The 13,717-nt window shown below is 27.3% G+C and overlaps 1 protein-coding gene and 1 long non-coding RNA gene across 21 annotated transcripts; both read right to left on the bottom strand.

Annotated features, from left to right (window-relative positions):
* Window positions 1-6,077: 6,077 nt before the first annotated feature.
* LOC110864157 lies at window positions 6,078-6,796 on the bottom strand. Its single transcript, XR_002549678.2, has 2 exons — window positions 6,395-6,796; window positions 6,078-6,304 (listed from the first exon to the last, which is right to left on the bottom strand). It is a non-coding gene; the product is annotated as an uncharacterized LOC110864157 (long non-coding RNA).
* Window positions 6,797-8,686: 1,890 nt separating this feature from the next.
* LOC110865839 (protein RRP6-like 1) lies at window positions 8,687-13,384 on the bottom strand. 20 transcript variants are annotated; one of them, XR_004861096.1, is made up of 9 exons: window positions 12,879-13,384; window positions 12,280-12,581; window positions 12,088-12,184; window positions 11,847-11,924; window positions 11,734-11,785; window positions 11,527-11,635; window positions 11,358-11,440; window positions 11,222-11,267; window positions 8,687-9,031 (listed from the first exon to the last, which is right to left on the bottom strand). XR_004861096.1 is itself a non-coding variant. In XM_022115165.2 (9 exons), the coding sequence occupies exons 5-9, from the start codon at window positions 11,739-11,741 to the stop codon at window positions 11,076-11,078; spliced, it is 312 nt and encodes a 103-aa protein (XP_021970857.1). In that variant the 5' UTR covers window positions 11,742-11,785; window positions 11,847-11,924; window positions 12,088-12,184; window positions 12,280-12,581; window positions 12,879-13,384; the 3' UTR covers window positions 10,949-11,075. The 20 variants fall into 20 exon arrangements, 17 of the variants coding, with proteins under 17 accessions (XP_035830592.1, XP_035830593.1, XP_021970857.1 ...); XM_022115165.2 differs by lacking the exon at window positions 8,687-9,031 and adding an exon at window positions 10,949-11,141; XM_035974695.1 differs by lacking the exon at window positions 8,687-9,031 and adding an exon at window positions 10,949-11,141 and having other exon boundaries at window positions 11,734-11,924; window positions 12,088-12,165; window positions 12,245-12,304; window positions 12,489-12,581; window positions 12,879-13,219.
* Between the last annotated feature and the right edge of the window lie 333 nt (window positions 13,385-13,717).

The raw sequence follows: 13,717 nt of genomic DNA, 5'->3' as shown, positions 1-13,717 counted from the left end.
AGTGATAGGATTATAGGTTTTGCAAAACCTAACTGATATTGACGGAGAAGTTGTGTTTGAAGAAATAACCATGTCTAATGGTGATGTGGGTCGAAGGTTTTATTTTTTATTTTAGAAGAAGATGGATGGAAAATGGATTGTAGGTGACAAAGGGTGGTGGAGAGGAGTAATATTGTGATTGTAAAAGATATTACTTGAATATAGAAAGAAGAAAGGAGATTTTGAAATCTACGGAAGAAGAGAAGGGTCGGGATGTTGAAGTGGGAATGGAGGAGAAGTCATTGCTAATGGTAGACTTGTTTAGGAGTGTTGGCTAAAGAAATGATGGTTGCAGGATCAAGAGCTTCTCGGTGGAGATAAGTGCTCTCATACCATATAAGAAATTGATCAACCACGTTATTTCTCAATGACTAAAGGATTACATATATACAAGATTGTAGCTATAAACTAGGAACTAATGAGCTAAAATTAGGGAACTAAACAGATCTTGACCAATTAATTGGTAAGTTACAATAATAGAATTAAAGCTAGGATCTTGACCAATTAATTGGTAAGTTACAACAATAGAATTAATTTGAATTTGAAACTTCTTTGGTAGGAGATTCGGTTTTGACCGAATGTGTTCTAATAGTGAGGATGGCGCCACCTGATTTATGATTTATTCCTTACCACCCGATTTACAATTTACTCTGAGACATGATTTACCTCCTTTATGTTGACCGTAGAGCTAGTTAGTGGGAAACGTCTAGTGGTATGATTCACCTCCTTTATGTTGACCGTAGAGCTAGTTAGTGGGAAACGTCTAGTGGTTGTGGCGTACACCGTTTAATACTCATTGCCCGCAATGTTATTGATAAGAACCAATCGGTTGATAGATAATCCGTTGAGTGGATCAATCTCAAAAGAAAATAGTAAGAAATAGACTTTGAGATAACTCTCTATAATTTTCATTCCTAAAATAAAATGGAGATACAAACTCGTTTAAATAAGACTTAACAATTGTAACCATCCAACCCACTACTTCTACTAAGTCACTAACCCACTATGCAGTAAGATAAATAAATAAAACAAGTAACTAATATGCATGATTCTAGCAACTGCCATAACACACATTTCATTTTTGTACATGGTGTCTCATGAGTAAATATATATGTGGATGAGGTACGCATCAGTTATCTATTAAATCAAAGATGCTCCTTCCTTCAAATTGGGGGCCCTATTTAAGATTTGTGTTAGTTTTTTAAGTTCAGTTGAGCTTTCCATTTTGTGTTTTAAGATTTATTTTTTGAGATAGGTTTCTGATTTTCTTAAGGTGAAAGGGGCGTTGTGTGACGGAGGAGTGTGATGACCATGGTGAAACACCACCACAAGTGGCGTGGTCACATTATGTGATTGGAAAATGTGATGGTGGTCACAATTAGCTCTCAAGTTTTAAATAATTAACTAGCAATATTTCCTCGTGTGATGCGGCGGGAAATCGACCAGTATCACTAGTGGCGGAGCCACACTTTGAACAACGGTGTCGTCCGACACCATTGAATTTTGTGTAGCAAATACAACGTATAATAGGAAAAATTCGAGCGACACCATCGTTTTTTTACGAGCGACACCGTTGTCTTTTTACAAACGACACCATTGTTTTGTTTTCTTCTAAAAGAATTACATAATAAACAAATTTATATTTCAAAAATTAATCCCCGTTACTTGAATTTAATTAGTATACTTTAAATCATTAAAGGTCCATGCTTAATTTTTATTTTTTTTCTAATCGAGTATGCATTATAGCCTCATGTCTATTGGTTTTGTTTCAATTGTTTAACCTAACAGGATGTTTGATGATCATTTGAATGATGCGTGCATTTGTTTGTTATAATGAAAAAGAGGGAGTTTTTTTTCGCAAGTTGCCATTGAAAACATTATGAATTGTTTTCAAAACATGAAAATGCGTACATGACAACTATTAAATGCATTTTTTTTATATATTTCAAATGACTTTGTAATTTTATTATGTGTTTTTATTCAATAACATTGTACTTTTACTGTGATATTTGCTTTTATTATGTGATTTGACCTGACTAGATCCGAACCGATCCAAGAAGTTTTACTCCGGGTTACTATAAACCGGGGTAACCATAAAAAAATGACACCATAAGAAAAAATTTATGGCTCCGCCACTCAGTATCAGTTGGTTTCCTGATGGTATCTATATGATACTGACACTTGGTTTAAAGTCATGTTTTTTTTTTCAACAAAGTTCATACATGAACACCGAGAAAAATATATTAAACATAATCGTGTAGTCATTTTTTAAAATAAAAAGATAATGAACGCAAGTTATTGGAGGAAAAATCAAATTAAATAAAAACAAAATGGGTTAGAATCGTATATTGTTTAAGGTATAATGGGTGAAACTGGAACATAATTTTTTTATATAATATCTTAAAAACTGATGTTACTATTCATTAGGGTTCGAAATTTATATATTTTGTGCGCGATGGGGTGGGAATTCGCCCGTTACTGGTTTGGTTCGTAACACTATCACTACTGTACCGACTTTCAGTTAAAAGTCAATAATATGCACAAATAAATGTGTTTTACATTGAAAAGAAAAAAACGAATATCGTTACTAGTTCCGATAATAACAACAGCGGTAACGATGTCGATAGAGAATAAAAAAAGAATATCGATATTGGATCTGATAATAACAAAACAATAGCAGAACCGATGCGGGTATCAGTTCAGTTCACCAATAAACTATGTTAAATAAAACTCTTTTTCTCAACAATATTTATACAAACACGTCGATAAAATAAATTAAATACAATCATATATTTAGCTAGAAAGAATAATGAACGTGAGTTATAAGATAAAAGGTCAAATTAAATAAGAATTAAATTAATTAAAACGTATATAATTTAATATATGTAAAATTCGAAATTAAAAGAAGAATATAATAACATAAATTTTTTATTTTACTATTCATCAAAAGTTCAAATTAATATGTATAATAATATAATTAAATTAATTAAAAACGTTTATAATTTAATTTAATATATGTAAAATCGAAAATTAAAAGAAAGAATATAATAACAAAAAAATTTTATTTTACTATTCATCACAAGTTTAAATTTAAATTTAAATTTAAATTTAAATTTAAATTAATTTAAATTAATATGTATAATATGTATAATGTATAATAATTGCTCTAACTTTTTAAGTGAACATAATTAACTCCTCTAATTTTAAATATTTTTTGTTTTCTACTTTATGTTTTTTTCAAAAAAAAAAAAAAGAATTGTAAGGTTATAACAATTATTAAAACATAGTTTTTTTTTTTTTTTTTTACTTTTTATACATTTTTTAAAAGAAATTATAGAAATGTTATGTTTAAAACATTTTTGTTTTTTAGTTATTTACATTATTTTCGAACATTTTTTTGTAAAATTATAACATTATTTGTTTTTTGTTTACTTATTTTTACATTTTTTCAAAAACATTTATAAAAGTATAACATTTCTATGTTTATAACAATTCTTTTACATGTTTTAAAAAAATGTAAAATTTATAACTTTTCTATGTTCATAAAATTTTTCCTTAAAATTTGTTTTTCACTTTATTTTTTTATTTAGTTTTTATATTTTACTATTTAACATCTTTAAACGTGACAACAAAAAAATATACAAGTGCCACGCAACTAGCAGGCACTATTCATAAATTGTTGAATTAATGTTTGATGTCACTTATATACTTAAAGTTGCATGTTTATTATTATTATTATAAAATAACTTAACTAAACTATTTTTACATCACTTAAAAACTAAGATCTATTTACAAACTTATTGTTGACGCAAATATATTTTAGACATAATACATGTACACGCGGTTGATGATTGAGGTGAAGACACATAGGATATGCCTTAGAATAATGAAATGGAACTTATGTTATGATTTTATTTTGAGATTATTGTATTTGAATTTGTCATGAATTCTTGATTGTGTGACAATTTAATATTGATGATTTAAATATTCAAATATATATATTAGTGTCAAGAGCTATGAGCAATCTATCATGCCTCGTACTATATTCGCTGCGTGTCGGGTGTGACAATCATCCACCACCACAATCACCCACCACCACTGTCCGTACACCACCACCAGGTTATTTTAAAAGTCTACGTACGTTAAAAAACAAACAAGCTTCTTTTTGCAGACTACAGAGGTTTGGTGCACCTTTTCTTCTACAGATGTCTGCAGATGTGGTCCGCAGAACATTTTACCTTTTAAAAAACAAATTGATGCAGTTTCTCTCGCAATCAAATGGCTCAAGATCACTTCGTTAATCAAAGTCTTATAACGAACTAATAGGTTCAAGAACAACGTTCTTTTCTATTAAAATTCAATCAAAAACTGAAAACAATAAAACCTAAATACCCTACTTATACTAAACAAGTAAAAAGATAAAACCGGAAATTTGAATTTTAAATAAATAAAAGATATGCCTTGCATCACAAACAACACCTAAGTAAGAGCTATATCAGGTGATCGTGATAGAGAATTTGTGGTCAGTGCATGAAAAGGAGGCGAGCGGGGATTCGATTTGTGATTGATGCAAAAGGGGGGATATTTTTTTGGAACGACGACGTTTTTGTGTTTGGTCACCGTACTCCCCAAATTGGAGAACCCCTTTGCCCCACTCAAGCCATACTATGTTGTCTTAACCGAGTCTACGTTGGCTTCAGAGTTTGGCTTGGGCGTTCCCCTGGGAAACCATATCGTCGTCTGCCACTTGATAGTCGTTGTGCCACCATAAGAGCAGAACTCTTTAACGTAACACACAGTGGGATGAAAACCCGGGTAAGCTCGGGATTCAAACTGACAACCTTGCACAAAACGTAACGCATATCTTTTAATACCTTAATTCATCAAAAGTGACAAAAGTAAGAATAAGCTTGGATCTCCACAACCAAGCTTTCTACCACTGGACAACAAGCAAGGATTCAAATGAAGGACATGCCGTTTTGACTATTATTTATTTTTATCAATTATTAAGTGAATTGCATAAATATTCCATGTGACTTTTAATTCAGTAAGATAATTATTTTAAATGACGCCATGTTCTTTTTTTACTTTATAGATGGAAAACCACATGCTTCAAACATACCAGTTCAAAGTTTATTAAAAAACCGTAAACGTTATCATGGTAAAATAAATATATATATGACTATGCAGTTTATTTTAAATTTAGTTAATATAATACTTAAAAAACTTGTTAATATGTTTCATGTGTCATATACAAACACTTAAAGGGTTAGCATTGATTTTTTTTCTTCCAATACAATTTTTTTTTAACTATAAACTAATTTACTCTTATATATCAGAGAAAAATGTCTGGATAATCCTTTTGGTTTGCTTTGTTTTTACCTATAATCCTTACATTTCTAAAATTATAGCTATAGTCTCAAACTTTTGTACGTTCGTTCTCAGATGATCCTGACGTGTATGAGGGTTAGTTTTCTCAGTTAAGTATGTGAAATCATAAAATTACCCTTTGTATTAAAAAATTGAAAATAATAAAACAATCTAATTAATCATTTAAAGCATCTGCAACACTACAAAAAAAATGCCATCTAGTGGCATGCAAAAAGTGCCATAGAAAAACAAGAAAGTGCCACTAAAGAACCTTGTAAGAATGGGCGGCACACAAAAAAAGTGCCACAAGAAGCGCTGACGCTAAAGCCTTTTAGTGGCATTCTTTCAATGTGTCGCACAAAGTTTTTAGGCTTTAGTGGCACTTTTTAATCTGCCAGTACAAACTTTTGAGCTTTAAGTGGCACATATTTTTTGCCACAAAAATCACATCAAATTAAATACCATTGAAGTTTATCATATTAATTTTAATTAATTACAATTACCATTTATTTACATTAAAAAATAAAAACAAAATTGTAAAATGTAGAAATCATAAAATAGTCGCTTCAATTAAAAGTTCAATCAATCTTCCAAAGATTCCAAATGTCTAATAAATATCGATCTAAGTCTAATGATCAAACATATAACCAAATAAACTAACAAGCGTATGAATAAAAACTCAAAATTTAATTGTGCTCATGAATCTCTTTCACAATCTTCATGCGAGTTAAATAATCATCTTCAACAATTTTCTTGGCAACAGGTACAAATGCAGCGCCATTCTGCATGGAATGCTTAAAGATGCCAACGAATGAACCAAGATTTCGCTCAATATAGGGGTGTCTCGATTTCAATAAGTGTCGCAATTTTCCAGTTGTCACCGGCATTTGCTTTGCTTTAGAAATAGAACAGATAAAAATAATAAGTTAATATCAAAATTAAAAAAAAAAAGAGGAATGAAATTATGAAAGAGCTACTGCATTACCAATTTCAATAAGAACTTAGTTTGGCAATATATAACCGGTACTTTCATCTTCTAAATAGGCCTGGCAAATAAAACCCATTTGGGTTTTTTAGGTTATTTTGGGTCATTTTAAAAATGAGAATGGGTTAGGATGGGTTAAGAAATAACTAAGGATGAGTCAGGATGGGTTATATGATATCTATTTAAAATAATTCGTGGGTTATGATGGGTATTACGCACGATACATGGATAACTCAAAAAGAGCATCACAGGCAGATTTTTCATCCCATTCGAGTGTTCGTACATGTTGGCTTCACAAATAATAAAAATTTTAAAGATAATAAAAATTTAAAAATAATAAAAATTTTCCAAAAAATCAGAAAAATAAAAAAAATTCTAAAAAATAAAAAATAAAAATAAAAATCCAAAAAATTCTAAAAAATCAAAAAAAATAATAAAAAATCAAAAAATAAGAAAAAATCCAAAAATTCTAAAAAAATCAAAAAAATATAAAAAAATAAAAAATGATAAAAATCCAAAAAATTCTAAAAAATCAAAAAAATAATAAAAAATCTAAAAAATTCTAAAAAATAATAAAAAATCAAAAAAATGATAAAAAAATCCAAAAAATTCTAAAAAATGATAAAAAATCCAAAAAATTCTAAAAAATAATAAAAAATCAAAAAATGATAAAAATTCTAAAAAATAATAAAAATCCAAAAAATTCTAAAAAATCAAAAAAATAATAAAAAAATCCAAAAAAATCTAAAAAATCAAAAAAATAATAAAAAAGCAAAAAATAATAAAAAATCCAAAAAATTCTAAAAAACAAAAAAATCTATAAAATTCTAAAAAAATAAGAAAAATAATAAAAAATCCAAAGAATTCTAAAAAATAAAAAAAAGTATAAAAATAATAATAAAAATTCAAAAAAAATCCAAAAAATTGTAAAACATCCAAAAATTCTAAAAAATAAAAAAAATAAAAAATATCCAAAAAATCATAAAAATAAAAAAAATCTAAAAAATCAAAAAATAATAATAAATCAAAAAATAATAAAAATCAAAAAATTCTAAAAAATCCAAAAATTCTAAAAATGTTTTTAGGATTTTAAGGTTTTTTTTTTATTTTTTAGAATATTTTAAGATTTTTTAGATTTATTTTGATTTTTAGGGTTTTTTATTTCTTAGAATTTCTTTGATTTTTTTTATTTTTTAGAATTTTTTTGATTTTTTTATTATTTTTTGATTTTTTTTAATTTTTGAATTTTTTGGATTTTTATTATTTTTTGAATTTTTTTGTTTTTTTAGAATTTTTAGGATTTTTATGATTTTTATGATTTTTTAGATTTTTTAGATTTTTAGAAATTTTTTTTATTTTTTAGAATTTTATTATTTTTTTATTTTTAGAATTTTTTGATTTTTAATTTTTTTGATATTTTTGAATTTTTATATTTTTAGAATTTTTTTTTGATTTTTTAGAATTTTTTATGATTTTAGGATTTTTGAAGAATTTTTTAGATTTTTTTATTATTTTTTGATTTTTTGGAATTTTTTGATTTTTTAGAATTTTTTGATTTTTTAGAATTTTTTCGATTTTTTAGAAATTTTTTGGTTTTTTTTATTTTTTTACCATTTTCTGGATTTTTTATTTGATTTTTTAGAATTTTTTATGATTTTAGGATTTTTTTTAGAATTTTATTTTATTATTTTTTGTAATTTTTTTGATTTATCAGAGAAAAATGTCTGGATAATCCTTTTGGTTTGCTTTGTTTTTACCTATAATCCTTACATTTCTAAAATTATAGCTATAGTCTCAAACTTTTGTACGTTCGTTCTCAGATGATCCTGACGTGTATGAGGGTTAGTTTTCTCAGTTAAGTATGTGAAATCATAAAATTACCCTTTGTATTAAAAAATTGAAAATAATAAAACAATCTAATTAATCATTTAAAGCATCTCACTACAAAAAAAAATGCCATCTAGTGGCATGCAAAAAGTGCCATAGAAAAACAAGAAAGTGCCACTAAAGAACCTTGTAAGAATGGGCGGCACACAAAAAAAGTGCCACAAGAAGCGATGACGCTAAAGCCTTTTAGTGGCATTCTTTCAATGTGTCGCACAAAGTTTTTAGGCTTTAGTGGCACTTTTTAATCGGCCAGTACAAACTTTTGAGCTTTAAGTGGCACATATTTTTTGCCACAAAAATCACATCAAATTAAATACCATTGAAGTTTATCATATTAATTTTAATTAATTACAATTACCATTTATTTACATTAAAAAATAAAAACAAAATTGTAAAATGTAGAAATCATAAAATAGTCGCTTCAATTAAAAGTTCAATCAATCTTCCAAAGATTCCAAATGTCTAATAAGTATCGATCTAAGTCTAATGATCAAACATATAACCAAATAAACTAACAAGCGTATGAATAAAAACTCAAAATTTAATTGTGCTCATGAATCTCTTTCACAATCTTCATGCGAGTTAAATAATCATCTTCAACAATTTTCTTGGCAACAGGTACAAATGCAGCGCCATTCTGCATGGAATGTTTAAAGATGCCAACGAATGAACCAAGATTTCGCTCAATATAGGGGTGTCTCGATTTCAATAAGTGTCGCAATTTTCCAGTTGTCACCGGCATTTGCTTTGCTTTAGAAATAGAACAGATAAAAATAACAAGTTAATATCAAAATTAAAAAAAAGAGGAATGAAATTATGAAAGAGCTACTGCATTACCAATTTCAATAAGAACTTAGTTTGGCAATATATAACCGGTACTTTCATCTTCTAAATAGGCCTGGCAAATAAAACCCATTTGGGTTTTTTGGGTTATTTTGGGTCATTTTAAAAATGAGAATGGGTTAGGATGGGTTAAGAAATAACTAAGGATGAGTCAGGATGGGTTATATGATATCTATTTAAAATAATTCGTGGGTTATGATGGATATTACGCACGATACATGGATAACTCAAAAAGAGCATCACAGGCAGATTTTTCATCCCATTCGAGTGTTCGTACATGTTGGCTTCACAAATAATAAAAATTTTAAAGATAATAAAAAATTTAAAAATAATAAAAATTTTCCAAAAAATCAGAAAAATAAAAAAAATTCTAAAAAATAAAAAATAAAAATAAAAATCCAAAAAATTCTAAAAAATCAAAAAAAAAATAATAAAAAAATCAAAAAAATAAGAAAAAATCCAAAAAATTCTAAAAAAATCAAAAAAATATAAAAAAATTAAAAAAATGATAAAAATTCCAAAAAATTCTAAAAAATCAAAAAAATAATAAAAAATCTAAAAAATTCTAAAAAATAATAAAAAATCAAAAAAATGATAAAAAATCCAAAAATTCTAAAAAAATGATAAAAAATCCAAAAATTCTAAAAAATAATAAAAAATCAAAAAAATGATAAAAATTCTAAAAATTCTAAAAAATAATAAAAATCCAAAAGATTCTAAAAAAATCAAAAAAATAATAAAAAATCCAAAAAAAATCCAAAAAATCAAAAAAATAATAAAAAGCAAAAAAATAATAAAAAATCCAAAAAATTCTAAAAAACAAAAAAATCTATAAAATTCTAAAAAAATAAGAAAATAATAAAAAATCCAAAGAATTCTAAAAAATAAAAAAGTATAAAAAATAATAATAAAAATTCAAAAAAAATCCAAAAAATTGTAAAACATCCAAAAAATAATAAAAAATCCAAAAATTCTAAAAAATAAAAAAAATAAAAAAAAATTCCAAAAAATCATAAAAATAAAAAAATCTAAAAAATCAAAAAATAATAATAAATCAAAAAATAATAAAAAATCAAAAAATTCTAAAAAATCCAAAAATTCTAAAAATGTTTTTAGGATTTTAAGGTTTTTTTTTTATTTTTTAGAATATTTTAAGATTTTTTAGATTTATTTTGATTTTTTAGGGTTTTTTATTTCTTAGAATTTCTTTGATTTTTTTTATTTTTTAGAATTTTTTGATTTTTTTATTATTTTTTGATTTTTTTTTAATTTTTTGAATTTTTATTACTTTTTAGAATTTTTATTACTTTTTAGATTTTTTTGTTTTTTTAGAATTTTTAGGATTTTTTATGATTTTTATGATTTTTTAGATTTTTTAGATTTTTAGAAATTTTTTTTATTTTTTAGAATTTTTATTATTTTTTTTTATTTTTAGAATTTTTTTGATTTTTTAATTTTTTTGATATTTTTGAATTTTTATATTTTTTAGAATTTTTTTTTGATTTTTTAGAATTTTTTATGATTTTAGGATTTTTGAAGAATTTTTTAATTTTTTTATTATTTTTTGATTTTTTGGAATTTTTTGATTTTTTAGAATTTTTTGATTTTTTAGAATTTTTTCGATTTTTTAGAAATTTTTTGGTTTTTTTTATTTTTTTACCATTTTCTGAATTTTTTATGATTTTAGGATTTTTTTTAGAATTTTATTTTATTATTTTTTGATTTTTTGTAATTTTTTTGATTTTTTTGAATTTTTTTATTTTTTTAGAATTTTTTTGATTTTTTAGAATTTTTTTGATTTTTTAGAATTTTTTATTATTTTTTTGATTTTTTATATCTTTTTGGATTTGTTTGAATTTTTTATCATGCCCAAATACATCTTGACCAAAAACCCATCTTGACCTAAACCCATTCTAACCCATGCCCATCCTAACCCATTACCCAAACCTACCTAACCCACCCATTTTGCCACTCCTACTTCTAAACGAGCATTAACATCTCTCCACTCAGAAAGTCCCTGTTTTCCACAAGAAAAATCCCTCGAATATATTATTTATTATATATCTTTAACAGAGAATAAAAAAAGCAGTGACTTACTGCAAAAATCCCAAGTTGCTGGCCGTTGAGATCAGCATCATATAACCTGTATCAGCAAAAAAGAGTGACGTCGTAAAACAATTTCAAAATTGGAATTTCTGAACGTATCACAATCACAAACACAAACAGAATTTACCCATATATGTTTAGATATGAGTTCTCAGTCAGAATCTCTTTCTGATAGAGCTGCATACATAGATCATAACTGTGTTGGTATACCTAAAACCAACAGTTTTAACTGAAATTATCAGACAAAAATATTTTTCAAATATTATACAGAAAAAAAAGAACGATTCATTTATTACCTCAACAAGAGATGCTTCGGGGCAGTTTGGATCTGTTGATGATGAAAGCAGCTTTCTTTTCATAAGATCGTATATGTACAGAAGATAACGTGTGTCTTCTCTAACATATCTATCGAAGATAAAAGTAAAAGGCACACATAAGCATGAAGAAACATGTAATAAAAAGGAAAAAAAAAATAGAGTAAATTTGTAACAAGCAATGACTACCTCAGCATTTCACCAGTTAACGGTCGCAACCGCCAGTCCGCATTTTTGGTATCTGTTAATAAAAATGTAAATTATATGTTATGTGTTGTGTCATGTGTGCAAAAAAGACGTACTCTTTATTTGCAGCAACGTCACAAAAGTGTTTCAATAGATACTCTAGGGAGTTTCTCCAACTTTAACACCTTTGAGGCCTATACGATTTCAAATTCACGCTCAAATTAAACTCAATCAAATTAAACAAAATTAAACTGAAAGTTTCTCCTGCAAATACATAAGTAAATCTTATTATTTTGAGGGACCCATCTATATCTATCCCTTTATTGACTAACAGAACCGACAATAGCATCTTCGTACCTCACGTGATATAAGATGAGTAACCTTGCTTCTGTTCGTTGGGCCTTGCTTCTCCAGTTCCTGCTCCTTTGTAGCCTTCTGGTGCACAGTATACAATCTGTCAAAGACAAAGTCGAATGGTAAACATAATTGACTTAATAAAAACACAAAGTCAAACCTGTATGTTGATGACACAGAAAAAATCAGATTCACCTTGTGCCTGAAATGACTTGGTAACCTGATGACACGGATACAATCCATATACTAGTTAGACCTTACTTGACTCGCAAACCGAATGATATTATATTTGGTGAACTTCGATTCTTTGGTCCCATGTTTCATATAATCCCGGTCTCAGCCTCGGGTAGACAAAGAAAACCCGATTTAAGAATACCCGACTCGACTGTTCAACTAATTAATACCTCAAATTGGAAGGGCAGAATACTCTAATCAAATCATTAACTAATGGATTTGGTTTTGCTTATGTTAACATTTACCCACTCAAAACTTTGTACCTGCCAATACAAATTGAAACAAGGTTCTAATTGGTGAATTCTTGTCAATTGTCATATGGAAGGATCAAAATTATTACATAATAAAAACATCAAAGAGCTCATAACTGAATGGCAACATCTTCGTGTAGATCCTTTCAAACAAGTGGCCATTAATAATTCCAAAATTTTTAGTGTATAGAGATTAGGATCTACCTGCATATATTTTTACCTATCCAACTAAATTGTGGAGAAACAAAAATACCAAAACAGAAGCAAAAGAGACAGTATATGTAAAGAAATAAAAGTTTTGTCTATAACCTATGCCAGTAAGCCGATTCGGAGCCTGAGCTGCATACGACGACATCTTCTCATCCACACAGCTCGAATTCTGATGCCGGATTTCAGAACCACCGCTACATCCCCTAAGGCGGTTTCGATTGGCTTGTCGGAGATGCGATTCCAACCCGGGTTGACTCCTGTTGTTGATAGTTGTCATCACAACGACCCTTTTTCGTCGATGGTGGTTACGTAGACGAAGGTGTGGTGGCAGCGGTTCTTGGGGGTGGGGTGAACTATAGAGAGAGATGGAGGAAATGTGAGTTTGGGCCAGTGGGATTAAAATTTAAGATATTGGTAAATGTGAAAAGTAAATGAGAAAGTTAAAACGGGATTCAAATTCTTTTCACATCCGTGAATATTTTTTTGAACTGCAATTAACTTTAACTATATATTGATATAGCAAAAAAAAAAAAAAAAGCAGCTGCAGATACACACAAAACGAAACAAGTTATACAAACGAATAAATGTCAAAATCTTGTCAACGTGAATATTTACTTCAATTGTGGGGATTCTAATTAAAAAATAGAGTTAATTGCTCGGATGGTCCTTATGGTTTCACGTTTTTTCACGTTTAGTCCCCACCTTTTGAAAATAGCATGTATGCTCCCTATGGTTTGTCATTTTGTTACTCGGATAGTCCCCCAACATTTACATTTACTCTGGGGACTATCCGAGTAACAAAATGACAAACCATAGGGAGCATACCAGCTATTTTCAAAAGATGGGCACTAAACGTGAAAAAACTTAAAATCACAGGGACCATCCGAGCAATTAACTCTAAAAAATATGAATAAGTTATTCTTTCTTTTTTGATAATT

The sequence above is a fragment of the Helianthus annuus genome, chromosome 6 (assembly GCF_002127325.2).
Source record: "Helianthus annuus cultivar XRQ/B chromosome 6, HanXRQr2.0-SUNRISE, whole genome shotgun sequence".
Taxonomy (NCBI): domain Eukaryota; kingdom Viridiplantae; phylum Streptophyta; class Magnoliopsida; order Asterales; family Asteraceae; genus Helianthus; species Helianthus annuus.
Note: the sequence above shows the minus strand (reverse complement) of the source record. Positions and strands in the feature narration are given on the sequence as shown.

Excerpts from the sequence above, each read along its gene's own strand:
- LOC110865839 (XM_022115162.2), bottom strand. The coding sequence starts at position 13,056 with ATGACAACTATCAACAACAGGAGTCAACCCGGGTTGGAATCGCATCTC. Across the intron at positions 12,305-12,878 it reads GAATCGGCTTACTGGCATAG|GTTACCAAGTCATTTCAGGC; the intron begins GTTATAGACAAA and ends CCGTGTCATCAG. Across the intron at positions 11,925-12,087 it reads CTCATCTTATATCACGTGAG|GCCTCAAAGGTGTTAAAGTT; the intron begins GTACGAAGATGC and ends GAAATCGTATAG.